This window comes from Solanum verrucosum, unplaced genomic scaffold (assembly GCF_900185275.1).
Source record: "Solanum verrucosum unplaced genomic scaffold, falcon-dt-bn FXZP01000180.1, whole genome shotgun sequence".
Lineage (NCBI taxonomy): Eukaryota > Viridiplantae > Streptophyta > Magnoliopsida > Solanales > Solanaceae > Solanum > Solanum verrucosum.
Genome location: NW_026020402.1, coordinates 1,841,651 through 1,863,479, shown reverse-complemented (window position 1 = coordinate 1,863,479; position 21,829 = coordinate 1,841,651). Strand labels below are relative to the sequence as shown.

The 21,829-nt window shown below is 31.3% G+C and overlaps 1 protein-coding gene across 1 annotated transcript; it reads left to right on the top strand.

The window, feature by feature from the left end:
- Positions 1–20,148: 20,148 nt before the first annotated feature.
- LOC125840241 (aspartic proteinase PCS1-like) lies at positions 20,149–21,550 on the top strand. Its single transcript, XM_049519215.1, is given in 2 exon segments — positions 20,149–20,514; positions 20,516–21,550. Coding segments are annotated over 2 exon segments (1,281 nt in total). The 5' UTR covers positions 20,149–20,268.
- The last annotated feature ends 279 nt before the right edge of the window (positions 21,551–21,829 follow it).

Here is a 21,829-nt window from a genome sequence, read left to right as displayed (position 1 = left end):
TGTTAGCTCTAAGATATTCTTATTAATGGCATTCTCTTGACACTTGTGATTTCTAGATGGGAGTTCAAGGTGGAATAGAAAAAGAATGTGTTTTTGGAGTTGGCTCTTCCTCATGAACTGAAAATGAGGAACTAGATTTCCCTCCTCAAATGATAATTATATATGTACCAAGTTAAGAGCAATTTGAAGAGGACATCATCACAAATATCAAAAGAAGTACTTTGGTGAATATCTGATTTAAACTTGAAAAAAAAATCAAGAGGGCTAAGTGAGAGAGAAAATTTTGGAAGAATAAGACTCTTGAGCTTTGCCGATTATTTTATTCTGTATTAGAACAATTAATACATGAAACTTGAGTGCTCAACTATTTCACTTTATACAATATTAACCTCCATCAATATATAGCATACCTGATAAGAGCAATTTTGTGATCTTTGTTGCTTGTTTTCACCATTTCCTGCACAATCTAATACAAAATTAGGTTAAAACTAAGTCAAGAATCTGGAATTGGGACACACAAATAAATGTGTAAGACTGAATTGAATAACATTTTAGCTCATAAAATTAAGGAGAACAATTATTCTAGTCAATCATTGAGGGGAGTTCATGCAATCTTAATCATCCCCAAGTCTAACTTATTCTTTTCATAATGCTCCCTACTTGGTGTCACAATCCATCAATTGTTGTTTGACAAAGAACAACGTGATCCAGCAACCACATACTTTTGTGGATAAATCAGTTTCAAGATTCATTGTTCCCCCTATCAATATGTCATTCGTCTGTTCAACAAATGAAACATGTGGTACAATGTGTTCCAATGCACTTTCATCAGTTTCACTTTAATCCTTTTTTTTTTTTTGCTTCCCCCTTACACATGCATTAACTCCACTTTTTCTTTCTTTTTTTTTTAAAAAAAATGACACATTCCCCTTTTTGAGAAGTGAGCGAAAGGAACGTTTGTTTGACTTCACTGATATCTCTTAAGCAAGCAATATCTATGAATTAAATCATTTGCTTCCTTTCAGCTTCACCTGCAAAATAGATTAAGGGTTAGTGTTAGGAAACCAGACAAGCTTGGGTCCTTTCTTATGATCAAAAGGGTGAATCAGATTTCTTCTCACCCATCGAGTCAATTGGTTAGTGGACCTGTTTCTGACAATGGGTATAAATCTGTTTCCATTTGCGAATTTAGTATTACTTTTTCTAAAATCATTAGCAACTGGACACTCAGTAGTTGGATGACCAATTTTACCATAATTCTTCAGAGATAGTATTTTCTTTATGGAATCCTACACCAACCTTCTCATTGTGCACCCTATCACTCAATTTCTTAACAATTCTAGAGGAATTCGTCCATCTATTAGACTTTTCAAGATCTGTTTTTAACCTGGAAATTTCTAGGTTCAATTTTTTCACCTTATCTTTTTCACAGAAAAAATCAATTTTGCATTCTTTTAAATCATGTTCTAATTTCTTCCCAATATCATTTATCCTCCCTTTTTCAATAATGGACAACTTAAGAATTTCAGATTTCAAATTCAACTTTGATGACTTAAGTTTATTAACTTATTTCTTTAAAGAACAATTTTCTTCTTCAATTATAGTTTTGCAGTTTTTGAGATCCATGCACTCAAATTTTTTATCTGCAAAATCTTTAAATAATTGATCTCTTTCACAGGTTAATTCTTCAAAATCATCAAATAAGCTACTTATCATGCTAATTAGTTCTCTTTTAGACAAAAGATGCATTTTTTCTTTCAAGTCAAGGATACTTACCTCATATTTTGCCTCTTCTTCTTCCACGTCTGAATCTCCAATAGCCATGAAAGCGATCTCATCTACCTTTCCATCATCAGTATGTTCTGATCCTGTTTCTTCGTGTGCGTCCATGAGAGTATCCCAAATTTGTTTTGCAGTTATGCAACTAGATACTCAGCGATACTCATCTGGTCCAAGGCCACAAATAAGAATAAACTTAGCTTTGGCATTCTCTTCAAGAATCTTGAAGTCAGCCTCCTCGTATTACATGTAGCTACGGATTGCAATTATCAAACTATAGCTATGGAGAGTAATTAGGTTATTTTTGAGTGGCTATATGTGAAAGTTCATCTATTATAAACTACAATGGAAATAAGTATTAGAAAACTAAACTTGAAGGATGGTTTGTGCAATTACCTCTTTTATTTTTTAGTTATAATGATTTTTCTAGAAAAATAGTTTAACTTGAGTGACTTTATAAAAGAAAATTCATACGTTGAGTGACTCTATTGATACAAAACCAAGTTGAGTGACTTTTTCAAATAATTTCACATATTTGAGTGACCTTTTAAGATATTTACTCAGTCTTTTAATAGTAATTATAACTTTTTAAACTCATTTTTTTAAAATTACATTTGTGTAATGTTCCGTAAACATAAAATAATAAAAGAAGACCAACTTTCACATATAGCAAACACAAAAATCATATTTGTATGTTATAGCTATAGTTTGCACAATTGTGTTCCATAACAAACATAAATATGTATATTTCGCTATACATATACAAATGAAAGCTATGGCTATTTCGCTAAACATATATACAAAAGAAGCAATTGTATAATCTGTTTCGGCATACATATACAAAAGAATCAATTGTATAATATGTTTTGTATAAAACGAGAAAGAGAGAAAGACAAAAGAAAACTGGGTAGGGGAAGATCGTATTTGTATAATTATAAGTGTATAGGACGAAAATATATGCATTTGTATTTGTATAAACAATTTTCTCTCGCTTTATACAAACACAAACGCAATATATACATTTGTGTTTGTATAAAGTGAGAGAGGCGAGTGAGAGTGGCAAGCGAGATCTGGGAGAGGGGAGACAGGGAACGAAAATATATGTATATGTACAATTTTCTCTCGCTTTATACAAACACAAACACATTTTATACATTTGTGTTTGTATAAAAGCGAGAGTGGCGAGCGAGATTCCACCAGGGAGAGAGGCGAAAATAGCAACAGTTTGCTATGGGGTACAATTAAATCAAACTATGTTTATAATATTTAATTTGAATTAATAGTTTGTTATTATATATAATTTTCTCATAAAAGAAATAGTCTTTTGGGATGACTTAAGAAAATTTTTTACGTATTGTCTTATTAAATATTAAACTGTGTAGATCTGCGTAGCTCCTAACTACTACAAACTAAGTTTGGTCTCATTTTTTTCTCACTCTATTTGTAAGTATATTTTCTTTGCAAGTAAAATAACATTTTTGGTGGAATTCAATGTACCATCGGAAACTGACAAATACAAAACTAACAATAAGAAAGCAATAGGCAAAATAAAGGGATTGACATCAATCAACGGATGTGGTGCAGTGAATGAAATTGTTCCTCTTTTTATCAAATATCTTGATTCGAGCTTTGAATATGAAAAAATCTTTGATAAGGAATGCTATCCCAAATGTGGCCCTTGTATGAATCCAGATTAGTTGAACTTCAATGAAGATATCATACTGATTGAAATACCAAAAAAGAGATCGAAAGAATGAGAATGAATTGTTAACAAGTATGTTATTTGAGACAAGAAATTGGTGGGAATAGCATGGGTCGTGTCAATTATTGAATATAAAATTATAAAATCATTGAGCCCTAAGGAAAACGGCAAAGTAGTCCTGCTTCTTCCTCCCTTGACAAAAATGATAAAAAACGAGAGGGACAAATTGACAAAATAAGCTTTTATGTCCGTGGATAGATTTAAAATAGTTTATTAAGTATGCACTAGATAATCTTTATCTTTTAAATTTGTCAAAAATTAATATTTTTGGTTTCCGTCTAATAATTTTATCTAATTTTGTCTGTTAGACTTGACGGAAACTATGAAAGAATTTTTATTTTTAACTATAAACATCAAAAAGTTCTGATCAAATCTAAAATATGTAACACAAAAAAAAAAAAAAAAAAAAAACTGTACTAGACACTGTAAAGGTATAAAATGAACTAGAAATTTAATTGCACCACACAAAATTACACCACTCTAAAAATAAATCAAAATTAGCAACAACTATAACAAATTATTGTACTTTGAAGTTGAAATTTTGTTTAGACTGCGATTTAAATATTGTTGTTGTGGTGGTGGTGGTAACAAAATGAGTTACCATGAGTCAGACTTGCCCCTTTTTGACACCATAGAGTCACCGATAAAGGTTGTGATATGGGATTTATATAATTCATTAATTCCTGATCATAAGGAAAAATTGTATGTAAGAAAGCATTTTCCCCTTAAATAAACTTTCCGCAACATATTTGAGTTGATTAAAAATTTAATATAAATATCAACCATCGATCAAAATGAGATCGAAAACAATAACACAAATAACGTTGGCAGCATGAAAATGGATGCTCAAATAACTCTTTCGTTCTTCAATTGTTTCATTTTGCTAATTATTATGTGGTTTTGGTAGCTAGTTTAATGGTTTTTGTCGGCATTATGTCATCAAGTGAGTGATTAGATTTGATACAGAAACAACTAGTCGACGTGTTTTCTAGCTAACGCAATAAAATTTTATCTTATAAAAAATTTAATGAAGCAAAGAACAATTTGTATAGCTAATAGATAATTAGACATAATGAAAGGTCATGTTTGTCTACTCTATAATACACATTAATTTGGTGCATGTAGAATCTTAGCGGACTTAATTTTTTTTTTTTAAAAAGAACAATTATTATTGAGAGTAAAATTAAAAAAGTCATTTTAATTTTCTCTTAATACTAAAGTGGATAAATAAAAATAAAAAAAATATTTTAATATACAAGACAAATAATCGTGATAGAAGGGAGTAATTAACTAGGTACTCTTTCAACAAAAAAGAAAAAACAACCAGTAATATTTTTTTTTTTCAAAATAAAATTAAAAATATTAGACAATATTTTTGTAAATTCTATAAGTTAGAGGACAGTGTTGTTAAAACTTAAAACCCAAGGCAAATTGATAAAATAATAATAGCAAGTTGTTAGAAATGACAATGGTCTAACCAAAAGTAGGTTATAGGAAAAGATGTTTGGCCAGCTAGATGGACAATTATTATACCAAATCTTAACAAGTATTCAAATGTTATTTGAACACGTTTAGATCATCTTTGATTAAAAATAGTGTAGTAACTAATTAGACTAGGAGCTTTTGTTATCAATTATATATCTGGCTTTAATTTGAAGCAAATAAAACTACTAATATTTAACGCAAAAATGATGGAAACAACATAATCGAACGAGTTTTAATTGAAAATTAAGTGGTAACTCATTGACAGAATTTTTAAAGTAAGTATATATTTTTTTTTTATAATGCTTGGGAAGCAAATTAAAGGGCCACATTAAATGAGAAATCAACTATATCCGATTTTGATTGGATTCAACCAGTTTCATTAATTCCACTTAATTTTTTTTTGGAAAAGCCTCTGATTCTTATCGAGTGAGTTTAATAGTCGATTAAGGATTATTTTACGGGGGAGTTAAAACCGCGTGTGACGTTGAGATTGCAACTAATTTCTTAATTAATTTGTTCTTCTGTTATTCATCATATTCTTACCCTTTTGTTCATATTATTTGTACATATATTCAAAATATATGCTCAAAATTATTTTTCTCCTTCATTTTTATTTGTTCACTATAAGAAAATAAATATTCATTTTTACTTGTCTAGTTTAAAAAATAAAGAAATAATTTATTTATTTTACCTTATTTATTATTAAGTAATATTCATATCTCACTGTTTTTTTCAAAATATAGAATTTATTATGTTTAAAGGGTGATATAGTAAAAAATTTATACTATTTATCATTGCTTAAGGGGTGTGCCAAGTAGGGATAGGCATGGCACAATATTTGAAAACTTTGATATGGTTATTTTGATTTTCAATTTCTTAAAATGTTATATCATTATCATATCAAATTAATTTAGATGTTTTAAAATTTATTTTAGGTATTTTACGATACGTTAAATCGATAATCATTATTTGTTCGACTTTGATTTACATATACTCATGTAATAGAGAATTATGATGATTTTCAAAAGGAGGTCTAAAGTATATCAAACTAATAACTTACATAGAAATATTCAATTCATTTCATTAGTCAATTACATAAAATAGATATTTTAATTATTCAAACTAGAGTAGTCAAAGTTCATACATCTAAATAATTAATTTTATGCTAATATTGTTTTATATATTTGATGGAAAATTATATATGGAATCTAATCTTATTGTGTGTTACTAGCTACATACTACCAACGTTCTAATTTCTGCATTTAAAGTTCAAGAGAAAACCCATCCATCTAGTCACCAACTATGAAGGAAATTCCAACTTAAGATACTCAAAAGTTAATTCAAATCTTTATCCGAAAATAAATGATTTAACCCTTAAAAGTGATTTGGTGTGCCAAAAAATATATTTTAGATTTGGGGGACCAGTTTTGACTATGTAATTCTTAATTTGCTACTTTTTTTGGTTTGATTTTAGTTTATAATTTTGAAAACTAATAAAATTTGGTTGGTTTTACTTTTAAGAGGAAAACAACTGACAAATCGATCTAAACTGATTGTATAAATATTTATTTAAAAATTATAAATGTGCATGCATGCGGGTACACTTTTATATAAATGTTTTCAAAAAATCTATGGTATATATTAATTTTTTATATTCTTGATTTGTAATCTAGGTACTTGTCTTTCCATAAATTTAATTCTCTGTCTACTTTGATTTGTTATCATTATCAATACAAGAGAACAATGATTTTGACCACATTGTTACACTCTTGATTTGCGGTTGAGTAGTGAGTATCAACATTTTGAGAAATATGCACAAGTTGCTGAAAATTACTCTCATGCGACGAAACAAATGGGTTGCTTTGAACCAACCCGGTCATGAGACATAAGGGTTGATGGTTCACTAACATTCTTTTAAAGAGTGTTACGTGGTTGTAGGGAGCCTCCCACAACCACGACCATGTTGTCTATACTCTCGCGACCTCCTCAACTATGTTTAAGGCCTCATCCCTTTGGCATATATCCCGACAAAACATCTTACAAGAAGAGTAGAATAATATCGTATTGTCAAAGTAGTTAATTAAAATATAAGCTAGCAAATATGGAAATACGAAGAGATCGAAAATCGACTTTATGATAATTGTAGGGTCGAAGAAAGGGATAACAAAGGCAACCAAAAATGTTAAGAAAACCATAATCAGGAGAACTGTTGTAAAGTAATTGATATGGCGATTTGTAAGACAAAGAAGAAGATATGGTAATATTGGATAAGTATGTAGCAGTATTAAAGGCATGCTCCCAAAATTGAAAAGGAAGAGAAGCATGAGAAAGAAAAGCGAGTCTTTTTTCAATTATAATTCGATTTCGACGTTCTGATGCACCATTTTGTTGAGGTGTATAAGGACAAGAGATACGATAATGAATACCATGATTTTGTAAAAAGGATGATACATTTCGGTACTCACCTCCCCAATCAGTTTGGACTGATTTTATTTTAGTTCCAGATTGTGTTTCAATTAAAGACTTAAATAGAGTGAAAAGTTGAAAGACTTGTGATTTATGTGACATGAAATATATCCAAATAAATTTGGTGTAATCATCAATGAATAAAACAAAGTAAGAAGATCCATTAATAGAAGAAACGGGTGAAGGTCCCCAAACATCGGAATAAATTAATTGAAAAGGACTACTGCTAGAAACATGAGAATGAGAAAAAGGTAAGCGTCTACTCTTTCCTAGTTGACAAGGTTCACAAACAGTAGGAAATTCAGAACTAGAAATAGGTAGCCTAAAGTTAGACAAAAGTCGCCGAAGTAGAGCTTCATTTGGATGAGCCAGTCGACGGTGCCAACTAACAAGAGAAGTGTGTTCACCAAGAAATACGGAAGGTGGGGAAGACCGAGAATGAGGTGATGGAGGTTGAAGACGGTAAAGGTCATCATCAAGGGTTCCTCGAAGCAGTTTCCTGCCCTGCAAATCCTTCACATAACAAACATAAGGATGAAGTTCCATATAGACATTGTTATCACAAGTTAATTTAGCAACACTAAGTAAATTCTTGGTAATTTGTGGGACATGGAGAATATTATTAAGATGGATGGGTTATGTGTGTAGACATAATTGATGATCTAGTATGCGAAATAGGAATTTTCATACCATTACCAACCACTAAACCATCATTGCCGGTGTAAGATTGTAAGGAGAGATTTGCCATGTCTTAAGTCACATGATATGTAGCACCCGAATCAAAGTACCAGGCTGCAGGATCAACAATAGCTGAAGGAGAAGAGAGATGTTCTTGTTTGGGAATTGATCGTGACGGTGTTTACCTTGTTGGTGGAAAATCCTTTTCATTGGAGCGATTATAGCAATTACGAGCATCATGATTATATTGTTTTTACCACATATTTGACATTGCACACGTCGTTTGGACTGACGATTATTGGATCGAGAGGAATGTGAAAATTGTTAAGGTACCATAGATTGAGCGTGATTTTGAGAATTATGAGCAAAGTAATTAGAGACCGGGGGAGGGCTAAGAATGGATGATTAGGTTTACGTTAAGGAGTGGAGCGGGTTAAAGAAAGGATGAATTGTGTGTTGACAATGCATGAGAAGGATCAGCGCCGAATTGAGTATTAATAGTGGTAGAACGAAGTTCTTTGGCAAAGCGTTCTTCTTCTTGAAGAAGAAGGCCAAACAATTCTTCAGGAGTAATAGTACCAGAACGCATATTAAACGCAACCTTGAAAATTCCAAACGAAGAATCAAGTCCATTAAGAATGAATGAGATGAAGTCATCATCTTGTACAAAGTACAAGCTTTCTGCTAGAGAATCGACAATTGCGCGTTTCTTCTCAAAGTACTCTAGGATGGAGAGATTACCTTTAGAAAGATTTTGAAGTTGAGATTTTAATTGCATGACTCGAGCACGCATTTGTGATTGAAACATCCGCTCTATTTTGGTCCAAGCATCATAGGAAGAGGAGGCTCGAGTTAAGTGACCAAGAATATGATCATAAATTATTTGACGAAGCCAAACGAGAATAAGAAGATCGCTGCGTCGCCATTCCTCATAAGCAGGGTTAGAAATGATTTCTGGTTGTGCTTGGGTGGTGGAGGATTCTGTAGCAATAGTGAGTGAAGTTGGGGTGACAATAATAGTTTTTGGAGGAGAATTAGAACCAAGAACAAAGGAGCCAAGAGAAAAGGCTTTGAGTATGTCCAAGGTATTTTCTTTCGAAAGAGTAATTATTTTTGTTAAGTTTGAGAGAAATGTTTGGTAGTTGAATAATGGAGGAAGTGTCGCGAAAGTCTAGTTTTTTGAAGTTGATCCTAGTTGGCAACACTTAGGTGAAGGAATTACTCCCATATGACTTGCCACGTCACTAAAAAATTGGGGTATTAACTCTTGATGGTATTTGTGGTCTCTTAGGATAACAGCGGGTCTCAAAATGTAACAAGGATATAAGTGGTCTATTTCAGATAGTTCAAGGACAATTTTAACTCTTTTCTGATATATGAATTCAGGTTCCCATATAAAGTTCGTAGCTAATTGCATGTTCACTTGTAGACTGTAGTGATTTTGATGAGTCCAAACATCAATTTCATGGTTATGATAATTCATCTTTGAATCACTTAATTATTAATCATTATTTAATTTAAATTATCATGAAGATATTTTTTGATAAATCATAACTGATCATTAATTTGTTGCTCATAAAACATCAATATAAGAAGTTTTATTTAGTTTCTTGAAGATAGCTAAAATTATTGACAATACGCATGATTTTATTGAGGAAGGTACATATATAACTTGATTATATATTTAGTTCATTTTTCATCAACTTGATAGCGATGATAGAAATATAGCCACGTACTCTACTATATATGTGCTTGGAAGTATAGCATCGCATATCTAAAAAAAGAAATGGAACCTATAAAAATTTAAAGAGAGGAATAATAACTTAATTATTGATTTGGTTTCAATATTTAAAAACTAATTTTATTAGTTCGATTTTCTATTAGAGGGAATTAAAATAGATCCAAATCGAATGATGAATACCTTTATTTTGTGCATGATAATAAAGCAATATATAATTTTCATCAAGAAAAAAAATATAGGTGATGGCTGGACTATTTACCAAGTATCTTTCTGGTCCCAATCTTGTGAAAAGGGATAGGTGGTGGACTGGACTGAAAAGGCTAGCTAGCTGGAACCTAAATTGTTGAACTTTGAAATTATTGCATGTTGGAAGTTTCCTTGTTTGTCTTCTTGTGGATTAATACAAGTGTTGAATAATTTTACCTATGAAACTTAGATATAGTCGATTTTAATTAGTTTTAGGTGTGGAAAATTAAGAAGAAGCTAAAACATCATTGATGATTGATGTGAAGGAGCTTTTAAGACTCATAATTAATATAGTCAACCACTACTTGTAATTCGAGACAAAAGTTCTTAGCAAAAATAATTGAATACTCTGTATACATGAAATGATATCCAGATCATGTGATGGTTCAGTGATTGACTTTAAATATTGTTACCAAAATGTTACTGCTATTTCCAAAGTTTTTGGACTAATGACAAGAGGGGAAAAAATTGGTCTACCGGTCAATTATAGAATTAGACATATACTCAAATAACATACGTAAAAATACCACCGAAAGTTAATCGAATGCTAAATAGCTAAACATATCATATTATGGAGTATCCTTTGTGGTAAAAGTCGCCCCCCCCGCAGAGATCCTTTTTTTCTTTATTATTTTATATATATACATGTGAGAGAGAAGTATTGAAAACACCTCTAAATTTGATGCGAATTATTAGTCTTATCTTTGAATTAGTGACAGTCTTAAAAACATTCCTCTATACTAGACTAACTTGTCACGACCCAGACTGTCGTGATTGACACCCACACTAACCCTTCAGTGGGAGAACCATTACTACAACCCAACTAAGCAACTTAATGAAAAACTAAGCATTTAAAGATACAGAAGCAAATTTAAATGACTAAATAACATGGAGTTCCCATAAACTCCGAAAACTTAAATAAGCAACTAAACATAACTATTGCGGAAATTCAACCCCTAGAACCTGAAAGTCAATGTACCAAAACTCTACTAAACGACAAGTCTAAGAAAAAGGGGTGCAACCCCGAATCTAACATAAGTAAAAGTCTAACTAAGCAGTCTGAGTCCGAAAAGAATGGACTAAACAACTAAAGGATCCATGACAGCCTAAAAGAACTGGTTCACCCTTAAATTCGGTATTCAATCAATGATCCCCCTAGTTGAGGTTTATCAGTAGCCGCATGAAGATGCCCTGTACTCAACAAAGAACGAGCAAGTTTAGTATCAGTACATAACCACATTGTACTGGTAGTATCACACAACTACTCCAGTAAGCGAAATACAGACAGGTAATTACAACACAATAAACACACATATACAGAATACATAGTTCAATTAGCATTTCAGAAGCAACATACAGCTTTCCAATATCAATGACAGGTAGACATGAATGTAATAATCACAAGTGGTCCTCTCATGGAACCCACACCCAAACTGTTAGTGTGTCGGAACGTGACACCCGATCCAATGTACATGTGTCGAAACGTGACACTCGGTCCAATATGTGTGTCGGAACGTGACACCCGATCCAATATATATGTGTCGAAATGTGACACTCGGTTCAATATGTGTATCGAAACGTGATACCCGATCCAATCAACACAACCACAATCACAATCACACCCATAATGAACAATGCTCATAGTCATACAATCAAATAAAGGGTTCATGGCATGTAATTATTCATACATACTTAGTTTCATCAGATTTGATTTACTTTTTCTTATTCACATACATGCATGCATACAATGAAGCAATTAACCGGAATATATCACACAACAAGAAATCAAACCATCACCTACCCGAAACCAAGCTTGAATCATCCTAAGACACTTAAGCCTTTCCTTGACGAATTCTTTCCGCTTGTTCTTGGTCTAAACACAAGTAAATTATGCAAGGATCAATAAACAAGGCCTAATTTACCCGGATAATAATCAAACTATCAATCCTAGGCCAAACTCAAGATCCCAATACTCAATTAGGGCTTTTTCCACCATCAACTTCAAGCTAACCCCCCCCCCCCCTCCCCCAAATGATAATTACTCAAGATTCTAAGTTCTAAGAATCAAATTATAGATTATGGGAGTAATTATCTTACCTTTAGCGCTAGAAATCATGGAAAACTGTCAAGAACAGCTCTGGTTCGTCTCCTAGCTCTCAAGAATGAAGTTGTAGAAAATAACGATTTTGGGGATTTTTCCCGACTTAACTCGCGACTGTCCCGCCACAGCGGCCCCACCCTGGCGGAACTAACCCTACCCTGGCGGCTTGCACGGAGACAGAGAGTCGGGATTTGAGTTCCAAACTCCCATTTCGCAACACACCTTCAAACCTTGACATTCTAAAACTACCCCTTCACGCTAAGATCAGTTTCAGGAGTTCTACTCGCCTGAATTCGATTCTCTAAAGCCGTACAATCTCCTTAACGTCTTGGCTATCCACTAATATGATCAAATTCACAGTTAAATCCCCCATTAATTATTAGATTTCCCTAGACCTCACATGACTCAGATTTCGTCCAAATCTGGACTAGGCTAGGAATTTTCAAGTCACTACTTAAAAGTATTTTGGCCCCAATTCTTTCTCCATTGGCTTTTCTATAACAATGGAAACCGGTCGTTACATAACTGAACTTAAATACACCTCTGATCTTGTCACATGAGTGAAATATACCCCTAAATTCTTGTCATGTTTAGGAGTGTTTTCAACACTTGTCTCGACTTTCTATTAAGAGGTTCACACTCCTACAAGAGTTTGAAAGCTCTTGATATGTCATGTGGTATATCGGAGATATATTTAAGTTCAATTAGTCAAGTAGATGAGTGTTTTTAAAGTTGTCAATAGTTCGAGGACGAAACTAACAATTCACAGCAAGTTCAGGTGTTTTCAGTACTCCTCTCTCTTTTCTCTCTCTCTCTCTATATATATATATATTTATATTTATATATGCACACACATTTATCCGTTCAGTTTTACTTGTCACGTTTCATTTTATGAGAGTTAATTTGACTAATCTTTAATACTAAATTAAATTAGGTTAATTCAATAAATTGCACTCATTCTCATATTAATATGATGAGACACTACAGGAAAAATGTGAATTACATGGGGATTTTCCTAGGGATTAATATGAAAATCCACAGGAAACTTATTTTCCTGCAAATTTTCATACTAATCCTCAGGAAAATATGCATGTAATTCACCCCTTTCTTATAGTGAGAATATACCTCATAAAATATTAGTCAAAGTCTATAGAGAAATCGGAGTATATTGATTGGCTGCTCCAACAGACAGATTATCCAAGTTTGCGTGTCCTGCCTAAACTTTAAACCTTTTTCTTAATTGATCAATCGCCAATAGAGTATTGTATTGCCTTTGCCTCATTGTTTAAACCGTAAAAATTGACAACTTCTCTCTTTTTGTTCACAAACTTAATTATATACAAGTCCTATTCCCAAGCAATTAATTTTCTTATCCCTATGCAATTGATTTTTCAATAGTGATGCCTTTGGTTATATTCCAGTTTTTCAAGAGATAGGTGTCTCTCAACTTACATATCTTGAGACAATTTCCAGTAATATTTTTTGAGTCTTGTCTGGCCGAAGACGCTAAAGAACAAGAATCCAGTCTGGTCCCCATGCATAAACTAGACCTTTTCCTCACCTAACAACTTGAGTATGCTTTACTAACCAGGATCGTAGTTGAGTAGTAAGTTCTTCTTCATTCTGTCGGGTTCGAGTCCCCGTGGGTACAGAGTCGCCTTTGTCAGGGAGCGCTTTACCCCAATGTAGAACTTCTTATCGCTAATTTTGAATTTAATCGGACTCCAATGTATGTACCTGACAAGGAAACCAAAACCAAAAACTTGAGTATGATTTGGTTAGAGAGGACCGATGATTAAAGTACATATATATTTGAAGAATAAATTAGAATTTGAACTTTGAAGCATATGTGGATTTGGAATTAATTCTAAGTATCCTTTGAAGTTATAGAGTTCTAAATTAATTATAATTTATATATATTTATATATACAAAATAAATGTATACCTTGATTTCTAATTCCGCCCCTTAAACTTCTAGATATCGAGCGTAGTCATTTAATTCCTTTCAGATTGTTATTGAAGACTAATACCAACTTTTAGCTCAACTAGTCTTGACTTTCATAATTGGTACAAATCCTTGATTCAAATTCTTTATGTAATTATGTCATTTCATAATTTGGGAATTTAGTAAAAGAGTAATAATGATATGATCATCTTATTCACGGTATACAAATTTGAAATATTGAATATTGAATATTGACTATATAAACATACAGAGAAAAAAAACATTTAAAGTGATCATAATATGATGTTATATATTATTCAAAGTACAAGTTGAAATATATATCAAATCAAATTGACATGCAACCACCAGAAAGAAAGAATCCAATCATACATTTTCAAACCCAAACCACACGAGGGTGAGCTACCCTACGTTGCTTGTATCCGTATATTACTCCTTCTGTGCAACAATAGTTGTTTACTATACTATTTTGAGATATTCAACAATATTTGTCTATTTTTATGAAATTGATGAATAATTTTACACTTAGTTCCTGATTTACCCTTATCATTAATTATAATTATTTCTCTATTACATTTTTCAAGACATTATATTTATTATATTCAAAGGGTGATATAATAAAATTATCCTTCTATTTATATTTTCTTAAGAAATGTACAAAATCAATAATAAACAAGTACTCCTTCCGTTCCTTTTTATATGCCATATTTTTCTATAAATAGTTGGTCCATAATATTTGTTATTTTATAAAATCAATGCCTGAATTACCATATTGTTCTTTTATTACCCTTGTGAGTTATTAGCCTTGAAAATATACATTTGACCAACTTAGAAAAGTTAAGTAAATGATGCATGTTCATTGGTTAAATTAATTCATATTCATTGATTGAAAATTTGAGTTTCAAAAAAATTAAATAAGAATAGAAAGGTAAAATTACATCATTTCTTAATACAAATGCAAAATAAAGTGACGTATAAAAAGGGACGGAGGAATTATTGTTGAACCGATGAAGTGCTAAACTAGCCTCAAAATTAGTATACATGACCCACACGAGTTTCCCAAGTTCCCAATGGATAACAAGTCTACCAACCAAGGTTTTTTTATTTAAATATATAAATAGCATGCCAAACCACAACTACCTTCTAGTGGTGCTGCAATTTGCTAAATAGAGAATTCAAAAATATTATTACAACTATGGGTGTTTAAAGGAAATTGACAAACCACACCAAATCGATAAATCAAATTGAAAAAAAATGATTAACAATTTGATTAAATTTGATTAAATTTGATTTGGTATAGAAAAAAAATTAATCATAACTGATTTGATTTGAAACGATTTTTAAAAAAGTTAAATTTAACCGAATCAATATGATATTATATGTTACAATTTTTGAAAATATTTTATACATAAAAAAACATTAATCATAATGTAATTTATAAATATTTGTTGATTTTTTTCATAGTTTTTTATGTTTTAATATATTATCTCAAGTTTGGACTTTAAATTTTAAATGGTCCAATTAATTTTTATAGCTCTTGGATATTGGTATTTCAAATAAAGCTCAAATCAAAAGTAAACTAATATTCATGCTAATAAAAGAAATTCGATTCAACACGGGGAATGACAATAATATTGGATATATCTATTCATTAGTTTTGCATTGATTTAGATCATTAAAACACAATGATAATTTTTTCTTTAATGTAAAGTCAATCTTCGGGAGAAACTTCGTTGATCAGTCCTTTGAAGAACTATGTAGTTGATGTTGTGGCTTTCTCCAACGCCTGTTGAAAGTTTGTTGGAGTCTTTTCTAAATTGTCTTCAGACTCTTTTTTTTTTTTTTGTAGTTGTAAGGGGTGGACAAAGTTGCTTATGATTGACCAAAAGATGTCATTTTGACACTTGGCAGATTGTGATTGGTTCTTGAATTTAACTGAGACTACCACAATATTTGAACACATGGCGTCACCTTGTTGGTCTTGGATGCCTAGTCACTGTGACACGTGGCATGGTTTGGGCTTCAAGGTGAAATGGACGTTGGACTTGAAGTTAATAAAATAGACTTATTTATTTGTAAAACCCAAATTAATCATTCAACCCAATTGAACATGGATTTGATTCAAATTTTGTATGAATTTAATCCAATAAAAATTATGAGTCTATAATCTTCCGTATGACACCTAATTATTTTGGTCCTAAAAATGGTATCAGAGCCAGGTTCACAATTGGTATCAATAATTCCCCCAAAATTGCAACAAGAAAAGGATGAAAACTTCTTTAACACAAGCAAAAATTGAACTTAAAAAATTTAGAAATTTCAATAAAATGAAAATATTAAATTCATGGGGTAATATGACCGTCACATATATAATTTAGGAGCATAAAAAATATAAAAATAAATAAATTCAAGGGGTAATAGGTGTTAGAGTTTTTCCCCAGATTTTTTTTACTATATTTGAGTTTACTTTTCTGAAAATCAAAAGTATTTTCATAATTATTTTTACATTTTCGAAAAGAAAAATATAATTATCTTATATATTTGGGAAAATACATAATTACCCCATCAAACTTGTATCCTTTTTTAAAGTAGACACCTAAAGTTTGCGGGGGTTCTATTACCCTATCCAATCATTTCCAACAATTTTAAATACACTACTTTTACAATATTTGCAATCTCTGACCAGTGCGTGTGTTTCACCCCCAAATAAAATAATATCTTATTATTTTTCTTACTTGTTTAATAGTGGGTCGGGTAAAACCCTGACCCACTCACATTTCAACCCTTAAACCTTTTTAGAAAATTCATCGTTCATTTTTCCCAATTCCTTTTCCCAGTTCTTTCGATTTACTTCACTTCAAAAGATTTTTTTTTTCTGAATTTCTTTGTAGATATATATTTATGTAAGTTTTGTGTGTTATTTTTCAGTGTTTTTTGTTGTTTATTTGGTGTTTGATTTCAAATTTTTTTAGCTTTGTGGGTATTCCCAAATCAAGACTAACTTTGAGTTCTATAAGTGAATTTCACATTTTTTTTGAATTTGTTCGAGTAGATTCTTTGATACTTTTGATCTGGGAAAACTATATGAATGGAAGTGGGTTCAAATTTCTTTGCTGAAAGGTAAATTAGATGCTAAATTGATCAAATATTATGTCGTTGTTAAGTAGATTTTCTAATAAAAGGCCTTAAGATGGATTGCTAGAACTTGATGATAGAGTATACAATAAAAAAATTCGCTTTGCGTAGTAAAGAACCAACTTTTGTTGTTGAGAAAAGCTCTCAACAGCCATTAATGGTGGTTTAGGGAAGAAGAAATGTCGGCCTCTTTTCACTTTGGTTTAACAATGTCATGTGTCAGTTTTCCATTGGTTTGGAGCTGCAATTTTACTTTTTCACGTGCTTTTCTAGTGTGAAATTACAATTGCGGTGAAAATGGGTCAAAATGACGTATTTATTGTCGATTTAAATGGTTTCGTGGGGTAATAGGACCTTTGCAAACTTAAGGTGTCTTCTTCAAAAAAGGGTCTAAGTTTGATGGGGTAATTATGTATTTTCTCTATATATTTAGTTATTACCTATAAAGATACAAATATCATCTATCATAGCAGGAGATAATATCTCAGATGGTCACTCAACTAAAAAAAAAATCTCAGATGGTCACTCTACTATGAATTCTTTTCTCTGAAAGTCACTAAACTATGAATTTTTTTCTCAGAAAGTCACTCAACTTTTTTTTTATAGCCTCAAAGTCACTCAACTATGAGTTTTTTCTCTCAGAAAGTCACTCAACTTTTATTTATAGCCCCAAAGTCACTCAACAATGAGTATTTTACTTAGAAATCACTCAACCTATTTAATTGAATTTTTCATCAAAGTTAGTTTACATGAAATTTTTCTATTTAAATATAAAAATCGTAAAAAATAGAATAATAATAATATTGTTATTATTTTATTATTAGTAGTCATTAACCTAAGACTATTTTAAACGTGATTATTTAGTTGTATTTTTATTCCAACTGAACAGTACACAAAATGAACCTTAATTTTTTTAAAAAGCAATTTTATGTAAAATGAGCCCCTTTTTAATTCCGATGCTAAAATGGATAATTTAAAATGAAGTTTTTTAAAAACATATACCCAAAATCCAGTTAAAAACAATTTGGAAAGACACCAAATTTTGATAGCAGAAGGTCTTGTTAGTCGACTTAAATCTACTTTTATTAAAATTATTTAAATTCTACTTTTGTTAGGATATTTTCCTATTCTTTACAATTTTTAATTTTAAATAAAAATTTCATGTCGACAAATTTTAATGAAAAAATTAATTAAATAAGTTGGGTGATTTTGTACGTAATATATTCATAGTTGAGTGACTTTGAGTTTATAAAAGAAATTTAAGTGACTTTCTAAGAGGAAAACTCATAGTTGAGTGACTTTCTGGGAGAAAAACTCATAGTTTAGTGACTTTGAGATTATGAAAAACAGTTGAGTGACTTTCTGAGAAAAGAACTCAGTTGAGTGATTTTCTGATAAAAAAAGTTTTAATTTAGTTGAGTGATCATCTGAGATATTATCTCATCGTATCAGTAACACATAGCATCTAAAGTTACAAATATACGCCAATATCACAGTATTGTTTAGTTACTTCGGAAAGGATTCTGCATAATATTTTATTTACTTTACATGACCACCATAATATTGAATTATTTTTTTAAAGGTAAAATTTGCACTTGGACAAAATCTCTTGAATAGATTGGTACTGACTTCTGTTCGTACAAAGATTCTTCTATCCGTAAAAAAAAGATGCATCTCCGTTTGAAAGTTTTTACCGCGGACAAAAATGAATCCAAATCTTACACTTTTAAATTCATAAGCTTAGATTTAGTTTTTTGTGAGATAAGAAAAAAGGAAAAAGTTAAGTACATTAATAACTATATTTCTAAATATTATGTACATGAATATATATTTTTATTAATTTAAAAAATAAATAAAAAAGATAATTATAATTTCTAGTTTAAGTCTATAATAAATTATTTAATAACCTTAATTTAAAAGATTCTCTTCTATCTTTCAATAAAGTATATATATCATTAAAAAAAATATCAAATCTTTCTCTCGAACATGTATTCAAATATTTTAACCAATATTTTATAGTATCTACTACAATCAATATATAAATTATTTAGTTTAATATCACTCCTTATTTTCATGTAAAATCATTATTGATAATATTATTATATATAATTTTTATTTGTAATAAATGTATGGTATAAACTTCTTATATTATCTAAAATAAATCATGGTATAAACATACCTTATGAAAGTTAGATTATTGATATATTTTTGGCATAAAATTTTGGAATAATTTTTATATGGTGTATATATATGTGTGTGGGGTATATGGTATAATTTTTTTATCCACAATCTAACATGTATTTTTATGGTATAAATATAATTTATAGTAAAGTCAGATTATTATTATATTATATATATAAATTTATGGGAAAATATCTATATTCATGGTACAAATTTATTATATTGAGAGCATTTTTTTTATAGAAAAGAATATTAATTAAATAAATATTTGTAGTCTATTAATGGAAAAAACTTTTTGAATTTAAAGCATACATATATTTATGGTATATATATGAATGATCGATTCTCATGTAAATTAAAATATGTTATAGTATAAGGTTATTTATGGTGAATATCGATTCTCATGTATATTAGAAATATGCTATTATGGTTAATATTTATATACCATAATTGATAATGAGTTAATGTTGCCATGTATTTGTAATAGCTAGTTAAAAAATTCCAATTAAATATTTTCTCCTAAAAATAAAAAATTTCATCTCCATCTATATATATAATAATAATTTGCAGAGTTTATCGGTTACTATTGTAGGAAGGGGACACCTTCAACAACTACACTAGGAAGAAAACAAAGTTCTGAAAATTCAGTAATGACTGCTCACTAGTCAGAAAGAGCCTCAAACATTCAAAATCCCCTCCAATTACTCTGTTTAATTTATCTTTGTTCTGTTATGGATGACTCTGTAAATCTTCTTCTTCTTCACCTTGTGTTTTCTACCTTATTCATTCAATCAATTGCTACTAAACATTCATTGATTCTTCCCCTCATAGTGAAGAAAACAGCATCTATCTCCTCCCCAAACAGAGTTGCTTTTCATCATAATGTTTCGCTTACTGTCTCTCTTTCTATTGGGTCACCTCCGCAACAAGTTGTCATGGTGCTCGATACAGGGAGTGAACTTTCTTGGCTCCACTGTAAAAAAAACCCCAATAACACCTTTAATTTTCAACCCGCTTGTTTCTTCTTCATACTCTGCTACCCCCTGTTCTTCACCGACATGCAGGATGAAAACCCGGGATTTTTCCATACCCGTTTCATGTGACCCGAAAAAACTCTGCCATGCTACGCTATCCTACGCTGACAGTTCTTCCGTTGAGGGTAATTTAGCTACTGAAACTTTCCGTATCGATAATTTGAATTTACCCGGTGTGGTATTCGGGTGCATGGATATGAGTTCAAGTTCAAACCCGGAAGATTCAAGGACTACCGGGTTAATAGGAATGAACCGTGGTGGTTTATCTTTCGTTACACAAATGGGTTACCCGAAATTCTCTTATTGTATTTCGGGTCGTGACAGTAACGGCGTTCTCCTATTTGGAGAAGCGAATTTGCCTTGGCTTAAACCAAGGAAGTACACTCCGTTAGTTCAAATGTCAACTCCGTTACCTTATTTTGATCGGGTCGCTTATACGGTTCAGTTGGAAGGAATTAAAGTTGGTGAGACGATTTTACCCTTGCCTAAATCCGTACTCATACCGGATCATACTGGAGCGGGTCAAACCATGGTTGATTCGGGTACTCAATTTACTTATCTACTTGGCCCGGCTTACACCGCGTTAAAAAATGAGTTCATTAAACAAACCAAAGGCGTGTTGAGGGTATTGAACGACCCGAATTTCGTATTCCAAGGGGCGATGGACTTGTGTTACTTAGTTGAATCGACTCGTACGATACTACCGCGGTTGCCACCAGTAACATTGATGTTTCCGGGGGTGGAAATGAGCGTTATGGGTGAAAAATTGCTTTACAAATTAACAGGGGTAACGAGAGGGAAGGATCAAGTGTATTGTTTTACGATGGGAAATTCAGATTTACTAGGAGTAGCGGCGTACATTATTGGACATCATCACCAGCAAAATTTCTGGATGGAATTTGATCTTTCAAACTCTAGAGTTGGATTAGCTCAAGTTAGTTGTGAATTAGCAAGTCAAAAATTAGGAATAGGCTTATAATTTTAATATTTGTTTATATGTTGCCTCTCCCACTTGTTTGTTATAGACTTCATAGAGGCATTCGTCAGCGTAGGAAATTTAAATTGAGAAGCATGGTAGGACTATTGAGAAGTTTGTTTTTTTGTGTTGATGGGAAGAAAGGACAATCAAAGGTGTGAAAATTGGCAAGTGTGAAAAGATTTTTTCTCTTCTCAATTTGTGGGCAGCATTACGTTTACAGTACTAGTACTATTTTACTAACTATAGTTTGGCTTCTCGTGAAGCAGCTGGCCTGATATG